Below are 16,640 nucleotides of genomic sequence, written 5' to 3' on the forward strand. Positions count from 1 at the left end.
TTAGTTTCCTGCCAATAAGGCGAGATCAGCGATTCAAACTCTAGTTGTGCGGTTGGTTGCCCACCCACTCACCAACAATGCTCCTTACATCTTGTGTTACAGCACACCCGCATGTTGCAAGGGTGGCAGTGGCAAGCCCGTCTGTGGCCGTTCACACGCGGTCCACGCCTAGGGACACGGCCCATTCGCATCTGACCTAAGCCTCTGATTCCCTACTGTTCAGACATCCTAACAAATCTCAGACATAAAAGTAAGTGTGCTTTCTCTTTTTATAATCTGCAATCCGATGGCTCCTTCTCATGTAGGGAAACGAAGTTTTCACTTTTTTACTGAAAAATAACACCCTTCCACTGCCTTTTAAGTGTTACCCTCTTAATGTCTGATCCCTACCTCAACACCACTTTGAATTACGTGTTTTTTATTACTTATTGCAATCCTGAGATATTGCTTATTACAGAAAAATGGCTTAAGGAGAGTTCCTTATAATTTATTACTCTAGCACTGCCCATCTCTGAAAAAATAGCCAAAATAGACCAATCCTTCCTTGTATCTCAGGTCCCTCCCTATCCCCTATTTTCCACCGACTCTTCTTCTAAACCTCCCTCCCAATTAACTCTCCCCCTTGACTCCTCCTCCCACCTTCTTGCCACTACCCCTCCGGATAACAGCCTTTCTAATTCACAGCTTAAAAACAACGCCTCCTGGCACAATTTCCAACCCATAACAGAGCTTGAAGTCTCTAACATCATCTCTAAACTCAAACCGTCCTCACACACCAAAGACCCTCTTCCTACGAACCTTGTCCAGGAGCTTAAGCACATCATTGTCCCTTATTGGACCGCTATGATAAACTCCTCCCTTACCATGGGATGTGTCCCTGCCACCCTCCAACTCGGACAAATCACTCCCATTCTTAAAAATCCCAATGCCGACCCCAACGAAGTTAATAATCTCCGCCCGATCTCCAACATCCCCCTGCTTTCTAAAGCCTTTGAAAAATGTGCGCAGCTTCAACTGGACAAACACATTGACACTTTTGACCTAGTTGACTCCTTCCAATCCGGCTTCCGAAAAGGCTGTAGTACTGAAACTGCCATGCTAAACATTGTTGACGACATCCACCACTCCCTAGATAATGGCGAGACCTGCCTACTTATTCTCCTTGACCTCTCTGCATCATTTGAAACTGTTAACCACCCTGCCTTACTTAACGCGCTCAAAATTCGCTTTGGCCTCAATGGTCCTGTCCTCAAATGGTTCTCGTCCTACCTCCAACATAGAACACAACAAATCAAAATCTACAAATGCCTCTCAAACCCCACACCCGTCTCCCTTGGTGTACCCCAGGGTTCTATTCTATCCCCCTCTCTCTTTAACCTCTTTATGGAACCCCATACCCTCATTCTAAAACAAGCTGGAATCAACTACCACCTCTACGCGGACGACACCCAACTTTACCATAAGATTAGATCCCACTCTGATGTTCTGCACCTTAACAGCCTGGCAAAAATCCAATCCTGGTTCCACTCCAATCATCTCAAACTCAACCCTAAAACATCTGAAATCATTCTCTTCTCTCCAAAAAACAACCCTCATCCTATCCAAACATGGATCTCTGACCTTAATGCCCTCAACTGTCCGCTCTCCCTTTACAACTCAGTAAAATCTCTTGGTATCACCATCGAAGATAGCCTTACCCTTCAGGACCACATTAAAAACTCGGCCAAAGGAGCACTCTTCTCTCTCCGTCATCTCAAGAAAATGAATCCCTTCATTCCGGCGGACGACTTTAAAACGGTTGTCCAATCTCTAGTCCTCGCAAGAATAGACTATGGTAACGCTATCCTCTCTGGAACCCATAAAGTTCACCTTGTCCCTCTCAAATCTGTGCTCAACCTAGCGCCCAGACTTATCACTGACTGCAAATGTTTTGACCACATTTCCCCAGCCCTCATAGCCCTTAAATGGTTACCCATCGAAGGCAGATCCTCATACAAGATTTCATGCATTACGCACAAAGCCCTTCATCAAAAGACCCCGCTGTATCTCACTAACAAACTCATCAAAGCGGGCTGCTGCCGACCGTTGAAAAGCACTAAGGCCCTTCTACTTGTTCCACCTCTGTTAAAAAAAGAAATCCACACAATTGCGCTCTTTCTCCGGAAACACCCCTAACATCTGGAATGCCCTCCCTAAAGACCAGCATTGTTACCCCTCTTACATCAGCTTTAAAAAAGACCTCAAACTGCACCTGCTCTACAAATATTGGAGTCCTTAAGCCTTTCATTTCGCTCCTTTTCTACTCTCTCTCTTCCCCCTCCTTTCCCCTCCCCGCCCTCGCCTTTTTCTTTCTCATCTCCTTCCTTCCTTCCTTTTAGTTACTTCCTCCCCTTCGTTAGTCCATTCTTCTTCTCCCCTACTCCCTCCTAACCACCCACTACCCTCCAGCCGTCCTCCTTCTCTCGTTACTGTTTAGTAATTCGATTACCTGTGTTTCAAAGACAATTGTACCTCGGCACTCTAACAGTTAACATAAAGTAATTTTAGTAAAAAAGTGAATAAGTATGACAAGATGGCCTATTCAAACGATTCTGCATCAATAATTTCCTTATTATATCTCATGAGCAAAAGAACATGGAAAGAGTATGCATCATTTAAAGAGAAGAGAACATCAATTGAGAGTACTTTTTGTATGGGATTTAATATGGTTTGACCCAAGGTTCTTTCTTTTTTGGAAACACTATGTACAGTTCAGAACACGATACTTATGAGTTCAAACACAACAAGGCACATTATATGTGATTTCAAATGCAATACATAGTTTCAATGTTGCATTAAAAGATTCTTCACTGAGAGCACTGTAAACAAGTATATAAGCCAAAATGGAGGTCCTAATCCTAGAGCCTTCCAGATGTTGGCGGTTGGAAACAGTCAGAGACAGCCCAGTTGGGAAGTAGCCAAAGACAGCCGACACGCGTTTCGTTACTTTGCGTAACTTTATCAAGGCTTATTTTGCGTATTGTTGGTCTGTCACAATGAAAAGAGGTTTAAATTCAGATTCCCCACGCATTTTGTGAGGATATTGGGTGGTCCTTAGTTTGTTTTATATGTTGGGTATTCCAACCGTTGGAAGAAGTGATTTCCAAAACTAAGTCAAGCGACAGGTTTCAAAATAGTATGGACCTGAAAGAGTATGGTGACTCAATTCGCCCCTTCAAGATTCTAGGTCTGTCCATGCAGTAATCAATTAATCCATATGGGAGTAAATCACAAAAGTACATATGTAAAAAATCTAGAGAACGAATAGACTGTAATGCAAAGGGCTTTGATAGTGTGGAAATTTAGCTTGCAAACTGAACATTATCTGCGCCATCTTGCCTCTCCCCAGCGCCACGCACAGCGAATGCACGGCCGCCATTTTAGGCACCCACTCTCTCCCCGCTCATTCTCGATCGCCAGCGCTTTCCCCTGGCGCTGCGAGCATCCCCCCGCGCGCCGGCCGCCCCCGCTCTCTCATACACGGGCCATAAACCCTCTCATTCAGCGCGACCCTGCCATGGAACCACATCCCACACCTGACCGACATCCCATACATGGTCATGCCCCTCCTTGATAAACCCCCTTCCTCTGCGCCCCATTGTCCGAACCGATCCCAGGCCATCACCTAGCCCTGCGGATGCAGTTTATTGCTCCTACTGTAAGGGAAACACCCCACATCAAAGGGATTACGGTGGATCAAAGCCCCTACCCCCTGAGACCCGGCCGGTTGCACACACCCCCGGGAATTGGCGGAATATCCAGCTGCGTGATAGCCATCTCCTACTGTGGGTGGGGTGGGGACTTCTACTGTAGATATGTGTGGGAACGAGCTTGAAGTGGGGGTTCCAAGGAATGTCTTCCCGTACATCAAAGCCTCAACAAGAATGTACCATATGTAATAAAGCAATAAACCTGTGTATAAGAGACCAGGTCTCAGAGATGCAGTTAGAGCACCTCGTGACGATACCTTGCTGTCTGATCTGATGTGTTCTGCTCCGACGGAATAAAACTTTGTTTCCTGCCTTCCATTCTCCGGCGCCTGCCTCTTTCATTGGTAAATTATCGAGTGGTATGAGAGGCGATTACCGCCGGGCAAATACTTGAAAGGTTATCGATTAAAACTGCCGCTACCATTTAACAATAGGTCCTTTTAAGGAAGTGGCGTGGTCGGAAGATTCGGAGTAATCCCGTCAAGTGCGTGATTCAATTACCTGTACCCATTTTATTTATGTAGATAGTTCTTTCTTGCCGCTCTGGCACATGTAAAAATGTATTTTGCTATTTGTTCTCTGAATCTTATCCTGTTTGAATCCTGCGATATGAAACTCCTGTACTATATCCATACTCTTGTAAAGCGCTCTGATACCCCCGGGTCGAGCCAGCGCTATATAAAACGTTTAAATAAATAAATAATGAGTACAACATATTTCGATTTAAATGTCACCTTCAACTTGCTATCATATGTTGCACCATTTTTACCTGTTTGGTCAATCCTATCCCACCTGTTCGTGGAGGCTGGAGACCTCTTACTCAATTAATCTAAATCCCTGCGTTAATTGTTCAATGGCTATTCTCTATCTCCCGTCTGGGCCTGCAGCGAATTTCCTAAGTAACATCAGTGACATTTTGGCCCCCTTTGTAAATAGGCACGTCAACGTCTTTGTAACAGCGGACTCTAACATTCACATGGACAACCTCTCACAACCACTTCCAGCACAGTTCAAGATGCATTAAAATGGTCTCAACTCAATAATAAAGACACTCACAGAGGTGGGGTCAAACCCTAAACCTAGTCTTTAGTAGTACACAGGGTGACTAGCACGTGATCAGGGTGATGCCACAACACACGTGACCCAACATGGTCACGTGACCCACCCCCGTAAGTGACATCTCTTCCAGGGAGGAAGCCCGGGAGTCCCGGTAACAGAAATTACGTCACTTCTGGGGCGAGAAATCTGTCACTTTTTGCTTGATAAGAAAGGTATCCCTGTGTACTACCAGTCTTTATCAACACCATGGCTATGCAATCTCTATGTCCAATTGAGTTCACTTGGTCCAATTACGTGGGGATCCCTTTTACCATCCAATATGCTTCCCTTCATTACAGTCCCCCAAACCCCTTACTTCAAGGCTTTCTAAATCCTGGAGTAGAGTCACTGTGGAGGAACAATGTGCTTCTCATCTGATCTTTCTTCTCCCTACCAGAAAATATCTCCAAAGCTGCACACAACTTTAACAACTGGAATTCCCTACTGTGGAGAAAGCAGCCCCAATATAAATCAATTTTCAGCAATATGCTGTAACCCCAGCTCACCATGGCTAAATGATAAACTTCAATCTGGAATAGTCTAAATGCAAACAACTAGAACATCAATGGTGTCAAAACTATGATCCCCCGGCTAAGCGGACCTATGAATCCGCTCTTAAATACTACTTCAAATTATTTAGGAAAACATGCTTTCACATAAATGCTATATTCCTCAGTGAAAGCACCCCAAAGTGATAACTGCAGTGGTTAATTCATTCCTTCTTGCAACAACAGACCTGCAATTAAAGGGCTACCCCTTCACAGGAACTTTGCAATAAAATGTCTTTTTTTCCACAACAAAATTGCCACACTTGATGAAAGCTTTTTGGATCAGTCCACCCCTGATTTGGGTACTCCAGATGTCCACCTAACTCTCTGATTAAGCGTCTCTATCTCTCTCACATTCCTCTATTTCAGAGGAGATATCATCTGGAGCTAACTTGGCACATGCAAGCCTGACTCACCACAGGCACCCAAAAGGTATAGATGTAAGAGCCCCAACCCTCACACAACTTCTGAACCTATTGATCACTGCGTCACAAGTGGGGCTGTAGAACTGTACTGGTCTGGATTGTGACTGGTCTAAAGTCAGAAACGAGGGTGAGGACAAACCTGCTTGATATATCCGACCTGCGCTCCATAGCTGTCAGCATCAAATTGTACCTTTGTCCCTCGCTACCACGACCATTGACTATCGATTCCACTTTATGCTTCTTTGTGCTATTTCTACCTAAAACTTTACAAATTCATATCTCTTGTTCCCCTTATTGATTTTGTGTCATTTTGTTTATTACATTTTACTAGGCCTGGGTGGTAAATTCCGTTCCGCTTGCGGAATTTGGGTAATTTTGCGCTCCATGGAGAACGCGGAATTGCCCAAAATTCTGTGTTCCGCGGCTTTGCAGAATTTTTTGCTTGTTCGCATCCTCAAAATTAGTGTTTGCGAGATATTTCCCCCGGAGCACGCAAACAGCGTTCGCGAACAGGAAAAAAGCATCGCGAACAATCAATTCTGTGTGTTCGTGGAATTTCTGCGTGCTCGCTGAGATTTTTTACCGTTTTGCGAAGCTTTGCGTAGCTCGACTACGCAAATTCCGCCCACCCCAACATATTTTGACTGTTTTGGTACTGCATATATACTTTACACGTTGCCCTAAGTTAAGCTGGTCTGCTCTATGCCTTAGCTACCAAGGGGTTGAGGTCATTAATTTAGTTAATTGAGTTAATTTGAGTTGACTTAATTTTAGTGACTTTGAGGGTTCACCCTGGCAAGAGTGGTGATTATTCCTGGAGGTGGGTAGTCAGACACTCAAAATATTAATCCAATTTCTTACAGCACCACTGATATACAACTGATTGAGTTTCTTTTGGATAAAAACCCTGAATTGCAAATTAACTTTAATAAGTGTCTCGCAGAAGGATCTATATGATTCCTGACAAGATTGAGATGCTACTTTTTGGACAATCAATCCTCCAGGACCTGGTCTCCTTATTGATGCTGTACAAGGTAGGTATCACACCACTACCAAATTACAAAAAAAAGCTCTCCTTCTCTGCACAGACTGGGGAAGTCTCAGGGGCCAGGTTGGCCCTGCTTATAGCATATAAGAAAATAAGTTTACTCCTGCAGAAATATGCAGAATCATAGTAAAATCGTAGTCCATGCTCTTGTTAGCTCCAGATTGGACTACAGTAAAGTCTTGTTCCTTGGCACCTCTAAAGGCATTATACATCAGCTCTAGGTGGCTGAGAATGTGGGTAGCAGACTCATCTTTAACAAACTCAGCAGCCTTTCTGCTGCTCCAGCCCCTAAAGCGTTTCATTGGCATTGGGCAGCCAAGAGTACTCGTTTTAAGACTCTTGTCCTTACCCGCAAAGCTATCATGGGCATCGGCCCTAAATATCTCCAATATGTAATAACATGGTACACACTGCCCGGGACACGTAGACCAGAGGGCCAAAGACTCCTTTTAGTTCTTCACTTTCATAAAGATCCAATGGGAGGTCCTTCCTTGAAGTATGCAGCTCAAAATCTTTATTCTCCTTTATTCTAATGTCATTGCAACTGCTTACATTCTTTGTACTATGCATTTCATTACACATCCATTACACTTCAGCATTCTAAAGTTGTCCGTTAATTCAAATGTAGGACAGCGATTTGTTGCGGACTAATGCAACATAAAACACACAGAAGGCGATGGGAGGAATCACTGCAATTTGTCTAACCACTGGTAATCGCTTGGGCTAGCATCCCAACCCATCTTTCATTTGCCCACCAAGTCTTCTCAGTTTGCATCGTTCTTTTGCCCACAAAGTCATCTTTACACCCAGCTATATGAAAGTCAGGCTTGAACCTGCCCAAGTAGGAACAGACCAGCCCGAACTGCTAATCCTGGTCCTCCCTGAAGCAGAACACAAGCAACCCAGGACCGGTTTCGCCCGGATTGGAACTTCTGTGCCAGCCACATGGTGTGGCTTCTTGTAATAAAGTTCTTAGCTCTGCTTAATAGAGTCCTTACTGCACCTCCCTATCGCTCGCGTCATCGCTCCCAGTCTTTCTGCATCCTCCTCTCTAGCATTCACTACCCCGTGTGGCTCCATCATGGTTTATCCCCATCCCTCACTCCCTCTCGGCCCTGTGTTTCCATCATGCAATCTCCTTCCTGTCTCTAATCCCATCTCTATCGCTCCCTCTCTACGCTCACTCTCCTGCATCATACAATATCTGCAATGTCTCTTCCTCCATCACTCTGTCGTTCTATCACTCACTCTCCTTCCTGTGTCTCCATCACACAATATCCTCGCTGTCTCTCTCCATCACACATTCACTATCGCTCACTCTCCTTCCTGTGTCTCCATCACACAATATCCTCGCTGTCTCTCTCCATCACACATTCACTATCGCTCACTCTACTCTGTGTCTGTCTCCATTATATAATACTCTCTTTGGCTCTCTCATCACTCATTTTCTATCACTCACTCTCCTGTGTGTTTCTCCATCATACAATATTGTCTTTGTCTCTCTATTCATCACTTCCTCTCTACACCCCCTCTCCTCCCTGTGTGTCTCCAATCTTGTCGGTGTCTTTCTCCATCACTTCCTCTCTATCACTCACTCTCCCCCGGGTCTCCATCATATAACACCTTCTTTGTCTCTCTCATCACGCATTCTCTATCACTCACTCTCCTCCCTGTGTGTCTCCAGCAGATTATCTCCTTTGATTCTCTCCATCACTTCCTTCCTCTCCATCACTCACTCTCGTCCCCGTTTCTTGATTTGTCGTTTCCTTCTCCCTTTATCTCTCACACTCTTTCCTTCTGTTCTCGGCCACACAAAGGTCTCTTCTCCATCACTTATGTCCACTCCTGCCCCCGTCATTCTCTTTCACTCTTTGCTGCTGCCTCTCTCTGTTCATCTCTCCCTCTAGCCTGTCACCTCCACCCCCTCTGTCCTTCCTGCAACACTCTCTCCACTTTCTCTGCAGATCTTTCCTAAGTACCTATTCTCTCTCCCCCGATCTCCTTCTTCAGCGCTTCGTCAGGCGCAGTAGGCGCTATATATTCTAAATAAAATTACAAGGAGTTCTGTAATAGGCGCCCTCTCTCTCTCTCTCTCTCTCTCTCTCTCTGCGCTGCTGTCTTCTCTGCGCCTCTCTGTCGCTCTCTTTCCTCGTCTCTCCTTCCCTTCTCGTTCTACGTCCATCAAATCCTTCATGCTCTTACGGGACCTCTCTTACCTGCCTTCTGCTCACTGCTCACCCTCCCCACCCTGTCTCATTCCCCATCACCTCCTCTCCCCTCTGACTTTCCCTTCCTTTTCTTTCCCTCCAAGACTTCACCCCCGATCGGTCTCTGCTTCTTGTCTCCTCCACCCGGCTCTTTACAGGACATGCCCATCCGCTCTACCCTCCTCACAGCCCCCTTCTCTGGTGCTCGCCCTCTACACTCACTCTTTGCTCAATCCTTTCAGGTGTAGTTGGAAACTTTGTACAGCAGTGTTACGCGAGCACGCGGTGGGGGTGGGCGGAGAGGGGGTGCTGAGACAAAGCCCCCACACTGATAAAGCGTCCCTATAATGTTTGGAGCTTAGACTGATAGGGCAGTGGAGGGTGAGGGTGTTGGCTGGGGAGTTAAGCTCATCTCCAACGTTGCGTTTATATAGCGCCCAAAAGCCAATTAAACGCTTCTTGACAAACTCAAAGAGCCGATATCCAGTTTGACCACGCATTTATCGGGGGCGTGGGGTGACCAAGTTCTGAAGTAACTAAAGGCAGTCTCTAAGCGCTATAGAAAACGCCACTAATAAATGCGGTAACGCGACGGGCAGAATTCTGAATAATAGAAAGACAATGGAGTAAAAGAAACTGCCAGGACCGGACCAGAGCAAAGAAACGCAAAAGAACTGGAAGCGCCAACCACAGCTGAGAGAGGCTCATTGGTAACACTCTGCCCAAGTCTATCTGTGTGGTGGGTATTCAAGGAGCGGGTGATGCCCCCTGCGCCCCTCCCACACTCATCACCCGCCCCTCATCCCCCTCAACTTTCTCCTCGGTCAGCAGCCGCCTAGATGCTGCAGCCGCGCTTCGCGAATCACTAATTATAAAAAAACAAAAAAACACGCGAGCTTCCGAAAGTACTAAATAACAACCCCTCTGAGTGACTGATGCCCAAGGCGCATCGATGCTGCGGGCCATTATTAACTCTATAACACACAGTGCCGTGAAATGTCTTCACATGCTAGGGGAGGGGGACGCCGGACACCCACCTGCCCCCTGAAGCAGGGCGCGTACTGCAGCGCCTGGGCCATCCTTCGAGGAGCTGGCAGCGGTCCTGGTCCCCTGTACACCTGGCGCGGACTCCAGGAGGAAGAGCGGCGCTCTGGCTCCGCCCCCTGCCTGACCTCGGCCCACTCCCCCTCCCCCGGCCCCTCCGCGCCGCACGCCCTCTGCCTCATTTGCTCTCCTCCTGCAGTCCCTGCCCACAAAGCGCATATTACTCTCGCCTCATTGCCTCTGGCGGCGAGGTCCACATCCGCGCCAGCCCCAGACCCCTCATTCCTTGTCCAGCTGACCTCTGACCCCGCCGCACCACCCACAGGAGAGCAGCGAGAGGTGGTGTCCCTCTGTGCCTGCCTGGCCTCTGTCCTCGCCACACCAACCCAGCTTCTCCCGCATACACTGTTCTTCACTTCTACATCCATCTCTATCCCCCGGGCAAACTTCACCAACTCCGGACCCGCTACCGACTCCTTACTGAGCAGCCTTATCACCCCCGCCCCCGGGCACTCTCCTCCTGGGTAAGGGTTAATGTCACACAGGCTCTTGCTCTTCAACACTTTTGGTGCATAGACCAGGGCTTTAAATCGGCAGGTGCTGTCCGGTGCTGACTTCACTTCTTTAATTTGAAAGGGAGAGTACCAGCTCTTCTCATCCCTGCTGCTGTATATTTAATAGAGGAGTACCAGCACTTCTCCTCCCTGCTGCTGTACATTTACCGGGAGAGTACCAGCACTTCTCAGCCCTGCTGCTGTACATTTACCGGGAGAGTACCAGCACTTCTCTTCCCTGCTGCTGTATATTTAATAGAGGAGTACCAGCACTTCTCCTCTCTGCTGCTGTACATTTACCGGAAGAGTACTAGCACTTCTCATCCCTGCTGTTGTACATTTAATTGGAGAGTACCCCCTCTTCTCATATCTGCTGCTGTACATTAAATGGGAGAGTATCGGCACTTTTCATCCCTGTTGCTAAACATTTAATGGGAGAGTACCAGCACTTTTCATCCCTGCTGCTGTACATTTAATGGGAGAGTACCCGCACTTCTCATCTCTGCTGCTGTACAATTAATGGGAGAGTACGCGCACTTCTCATCTCTGCTGCTGTACATTTAATGGGAGAGTACCTGCACTTTTCATCCCTGGTCCTACACATTTAAAGAGAGAGTACTGGCACTTCTCATCCCTGCTGCTGTAAATTTACCGGCAGAGTACCGGCACTTCTCACCCCTGCTGCTGTGCATTTAATAGGGGAGTACCGGCACTTTGCATCCCTGCTGCTGTACATGTAATGGGAGAGTACCCGCACTTCTCATCCATGCTGCTGTACATTTAATGGGAGAGTACCGGCATTCTTCATCCCCGCGTCTACACATTTAATGGGAGAGTACTGGCACTTCATCCCTGCTGCTGTACATTTACTGGGAGAGTACTGGCATTTCTCATCCCTGCTGCTGTACATTTACAGGGTGAGTACCAGCACTTCCAATCCCTGTTGCTGTACATTTACTGGGAGAGTACTGGCACTTCTCATTCCTGCTGCTGTACATTTAATGGGAGTACCAGCACTTCTCATCCCTGCTGCAACACATTTAACGGGAGAGTATGTAATTTTCATCCCTGCTGCTACACATTTAATGGGAGAGTACTGGCACTTCATCCCTGCTGCTACACATTAAATGGAAGAGTAATGGCACTTCTCATCCCTGCTGCAACACATATAATGGGAGAGTACCGACACTTTTCATCCCAGCTGCTGTACATTTAACGGGAGAGTGCCCTTACTTCTCATCCCTGCTGCTGTACATTTAATGGGAGAGTACCGGCACTTTTCATCCCGGCTGCTACATATTTAATGGGAGAGTACTGGCACTTCATCCCTGCTGCTGTACATTTACCAGGAGAGTACCAGCACTTCTCATCCCTGCTGCTGTACATTTAATGGGAGATTACTGGCACTTCTCATCCCTGCTGCTGTACATTTACTGGGAGAGTACCAGCACTTCTCATCCCGGCTGCTGTACATTTAATGGGAGAGTACTGGCACTTTTCATCGCTGCTGTTCATTTACTGGGAGAGTACCAGCACTTCTCATTCCTGCTGCTGTACATTTAATGGGAGAGTACCAGCACTTCTCATTCCTGCTACAACACCTTTAATGGGAGAGTACCGGCACTTCTCATCCCTGCTGCAACACATTTAACGGGAGAGTATGTACTTTTCATCCCTGCTGCTACACATTTAATGGGAGAGTACTGGCATTTCATCCCTGCTGCTATACATTTAATAGGAGAGTACTGGCACTTCTCATCCCTGCTGCAACACATATAATGGGAGAGTACCAGCACTTTTCATCCCTGCTGCTGTACATTTAATGGGAGAGTACCAGCACTTCTCATTCCTGCTGCTGTACATTTAATGGGAGAGTACCAGCACTTTTCATCCCTGCTGCTACACATTTAATAGGAAAGTACCAGCACTTTTCATCCCTACTGCTGTACATTTATTGGGAGAGTACCGGCACTTGTCATCCCTGATGCAACACATATAATGGGAGAGTACCAGTACTTCTCATCCCTGCTGCTGTAAATTTAATGCGAGAGTCCGGCACTTCTCATCCCTGCTGCTGCACATTTACCAGGAGAGTACCAGCACTTCCCATTCCTGCTGCAACACATTTAACGGGAGAATACACACTTTTCACCCCTGTTGCTACACATTTAATGGGAAAGTACCAGGACTTCTCAACCTTGCTGCTGTAAATTTAACGCGAGAGTACCGGCACTTCTCATCCCTGCTGCTGCACATTTACCAGGAGAGTACCAGCACTTCCCATTCCTGCTGCAACACATTTAACGGGAGAATACACACTTTTCACCCCTGTTGCTACACATTTAATGGGAAAGTACCAGGACTTCTCAACCTTGCTGCTGTAAATTTAATGCGAGAGTACCGGCACTTCTCATCCCTGCTGTTGCAGAATTAATGCGAGAGTAACTGCACTTCTCAGGAGGAAATATGAACTCTGAATAGAGAGTATCAGCCCTTTCGTATTTTCATACAAAGTACTGGTATGGCCCTTTCCTTCCTTGGCATCCCTCATGTAGAGTTTAGGGAGAGTTGTATGATAAGCATGTAATTATTACCCATGATCCCCTCTTCACACACTGACCAGCTGCAGCATTGCAAGTTCCATTCAATCACACACAAACACACGTAGAACATGGGCAGAAGCAATGCATCCTACCACGTACACACAAAGCAGGCATTGCATAGGCAGGTACAGAGGTGCATAGGGCACAGGCAGAGACTGTGATAGAGCTGGAATAAGCAGCAGTGCAGACTCCCTGCATAATGTATGGAGGTGGTATTTCGAAAGCACAAACCCGCCAAAAGGCAGTGGAGCAATGTACAGGGTCAAAGGCAAGCACAGGGTCAAAGAGCGATAGGATAGGCAGCCGGTTCGCGGACTGTTAACGCATTGTGATTATGTATGTAGGTAGGTATATGGTATTTCCGTAGCACAAACCCAGTCATCAGGCAGTACATGGTCAAAGACAAGCACACAGTCAGCGAGTGACAGGGGAGGGGAAGCTGGCTTCTGGGAGATGAAGTTTATGTTCACTGCATTAATGATGTTCTGTTCTTTGAAGAGGCCCGTCTTTAACTCTTTCCTAAATCAGTGCAGGCCTTGGGCTAAGTCCCTCCCTCTCTGGGCCGTCCTCATAAGCACCCCTGGACCAGCATCCCGCAACCTGAGCACACTCGAGCATATCTTCGACACCAGATTGGAATCACAGGTGGGCCAGCTCTCGTCAGGACGGCCACAGTCCAACCCTACACCTTCAGATATCAGCCATCGCCCTCTAGAAGGATGCATACTGAGGATCATGTTTCCAAGGCACAGAGATCCATCACCCATCACTATGCAGAACATTAACCCGGACTGTAATGCAACCGGCGGCCATCTTGAATGACTTTGTTATATCCTGAGTATTACATTTAATTGTAATCAGCCTAGGTCCTCCTAGCTGCTCAGCCAGAGTGACAGATGGTGACGGAATGTTGGTGTGACTGTGATGCGTGAATGCCTGGGTGCCTGAGTGGATGTGTGGATGACAGTTGGAGATGGGCTGAGCAGCTAGGCAGGCTGCTCCTGGTGGGGCTGGTGTAGGAGCTGGTACATGGCTGATCCTTGATTGATACCACTTGACTTGGAACTAATAAAGAAGACTTAGAAACTTACAACATGGCTACCAGTGTCTTCATGTACAGAGCACAACATAATTTTGTCGACGAGCGGACCTGGACCCAAGGGTGCTTAAGGACTGAACAGTAACCCAGAGACTACAAAGAAACCATTGTAACCAGCGCAACTACAAAAAAAAAAAAAGAAAGAAAAATACATGAAGCAGAATGGAGTAAAAGGCAAGCCAGCCCCACCAGTGTCCTGTCATCGGACGGCTCCAACCACCACCACCGTGTGTGTCCTGCCTGATGTTACTCCATGGACTTGACCACAGGTATGGTCTGTATGTTAGGGTATGAATGGACTGACTTTCACCCTACCACTTCCTTTTGAATCTGCCGTATGGATGTATCCACTGCGCAAAGGAATTGTGGCTGTTCAAGATATGAGTTATGGTCTAACTCAGTGAATGTATTCACATGTACCACACAGGAGCGGTGTGGTTCTGCCAAGATAGGTGTCAAGGTGTAACATGGAAAGCACAATTATGGATTTTCTTGTCTGCTGCAGTATGGAGGTGCACAAGTACTGTGTTTGCCCTGGATTGTGGTGTTTTTACTATGTGGAGTTGTACAATGCAACAACCAAATGGAGGTCTTATGGAGCTGAACCATACTGCTAATCCACAGAATTGAAGCTTGCATTTATATTAGGTTGCCCGGGACACTAGTGCGAAAGGAAGTACAACTATGGTGTTTCGCTTGCTCAATATGGGAGAAGAAGTTTCACACACACGATGTTTCAGACGATTGCACTGTGAAGGTTTGAAAACCCAGTCACGTAGTCTGCAATCAATCTGCGATATTTTTGTGCTTTGGGAATTGTGCCCTTGTTTCTTTCCTGTGTTGCCGAGGTCTTTTGGGGGTGAGTCTATTTTATTTTTATTTATTGCTGGCATCCCCATGACTATTAGCGGTTGGGGCACAGCGTTTGGATTTAAAATCAGGGCTCGAGCTTTCTACAGCGCGCTTTCACTCAGCGTTCTCAACTCGCGCGCAGCCTTACCTATATTCGACTGTCCTGTTCTGTCACCATAGAGCCCTCTGATGTCCTGATGTCCTGGCTGTTCGTAATGGATTCCTGCTTCTGCACGCCGCATGCACAAACGCGCTGTGAACCCTCCGGCGCGATGTACGCAGCGTGCCGCCATCTTGTGGTTGGCGGCTGGGATCACTCTGTTCATCCTTGTTTGTTTTGCCAACCGCGTATGGATTACATGCGTCCTGTGAACTTCGTTGGGCTGTCACATTCTCCAACTGTCTGATGCTGGCTCTGAAGAATAACTTGTGGAATAATCAACATGTGGAACCGTTTTTGGGATTGCTTGGGTGACATTCTCCGTTTCAATTTTGTCAGAGGTAATGTTACATCGGAGCTGGTCAACTGTTTTTCTGCTGCAATTGAGGTTCATCCTACGATTACCGAGGTCAGTTGGTCAAACGCATGGAGGCCAGTGGACACTGCCTTGAGTTCCTGTGGTGAGTGCCAGTTTGCTTTTGTTCCTTTCAGCTGCCATCTGGTGTCAGACTCGAAACTGGCTGTGTTGCTGTTCTCCAAGGTGTACTTCACACACGTGTCCTCGGTCTGAAGTTTGTCGTCTGTGGTACTTCAATGTGCGGCACACTATTTCGGTGACAGGCACATGCACATCATATACTTTGACTGCGTGTATAAATGGGATGTTAGTTAGTCTGCAGTCGGAAGATCCAATTGCCAATGTTACTGTGTCTGGGTTGTCCCGATGTCCATGGCATGTTGCTGCGGTGCCGGAAAGATTCATGCCTGTTTTTTTATGTGTCATATTGCAAGGAATATTTAATTCAACTGTATTAGGTCTGTACAGTGTGATGTTGCTTGTGTTCTTACACTCAACATGCTGAGGATTTATATGTGACAACTAGGTAACATGGTGAAAGAAAAAAAAAATTCATACGTATTTTAGTCACTATGTGTATCATTACTTTTAGGCATGTTTTCTATTTAGTTCCCTTACGCAAGGGTGTTTGTTTCCTGGCACAACTCGGGTGAGAGATTGCTCACCAGTTTGGGGCACAGGTCACTTGTGTTCTACAGTATGTGGAATGGCATTAGTAATATCAAAAGTTTAATATTTTGTGATGCCACAGTTTTATGCTGTTGATTGGTTGGGACGTCCTAGTGTCCTGGTGGGTGTACATCACAGTTTCCCCCTTACATGAGGGTGGTTCTGGTCTTGGTGGGTGGTTCCCATCTTCTTGTGTTGTGTGTGTAAGTCGTTTTACGTTGCACGT

At 46.8% G+C, this 16,640-nt stretch overlaps 1 protein-coding gene across 3 annotated transcripts in view; it reads right to left on the minus strand.

The window, feature by feature from the left end:
• Positions 1 to 16,640, minus strand: part of SLC6A9 (solute carrier family 6 member 9) — a 563,820-nt gene that overhangs the window by 253,466 nt on the left and 293,714 nt on the right. Inside the window, exon 1 of one of the 3 annotated variants that reach the window (XM_085602773.1) lies at positions 10,113 to 10,203. The exons of the other annotated variants lie outside the window; for them this stretch is intronic. Within the exon in view, the coding sequence (XP_085458899.1) occupies positions 10,113 to 10,154 (42 nt within the window). The 5' untranslated portion in view covers positions 10,155 to 10,203. Of the gene's footprint in view, positions 1 to 10,112; positions 10,204 to 16,640 lie in introns of those variants that run through there. 3 annotated transcript variants of the gene reach the window in all.

The sequence above is a fragment of the Triturus cristatus genome, chromosome 4_2 (assembly GCF_964204655.1).
Source record: "Triturus cristatus chromosome 4_2, aTriCri1.1, whole genome shotgun sequence".
Taxonomy (NCBI): Eukaryota; Metazoa; Chordata; class Amphibia; order Caudata; family Salamandridae; genus Triturus; species Triturus cristatus.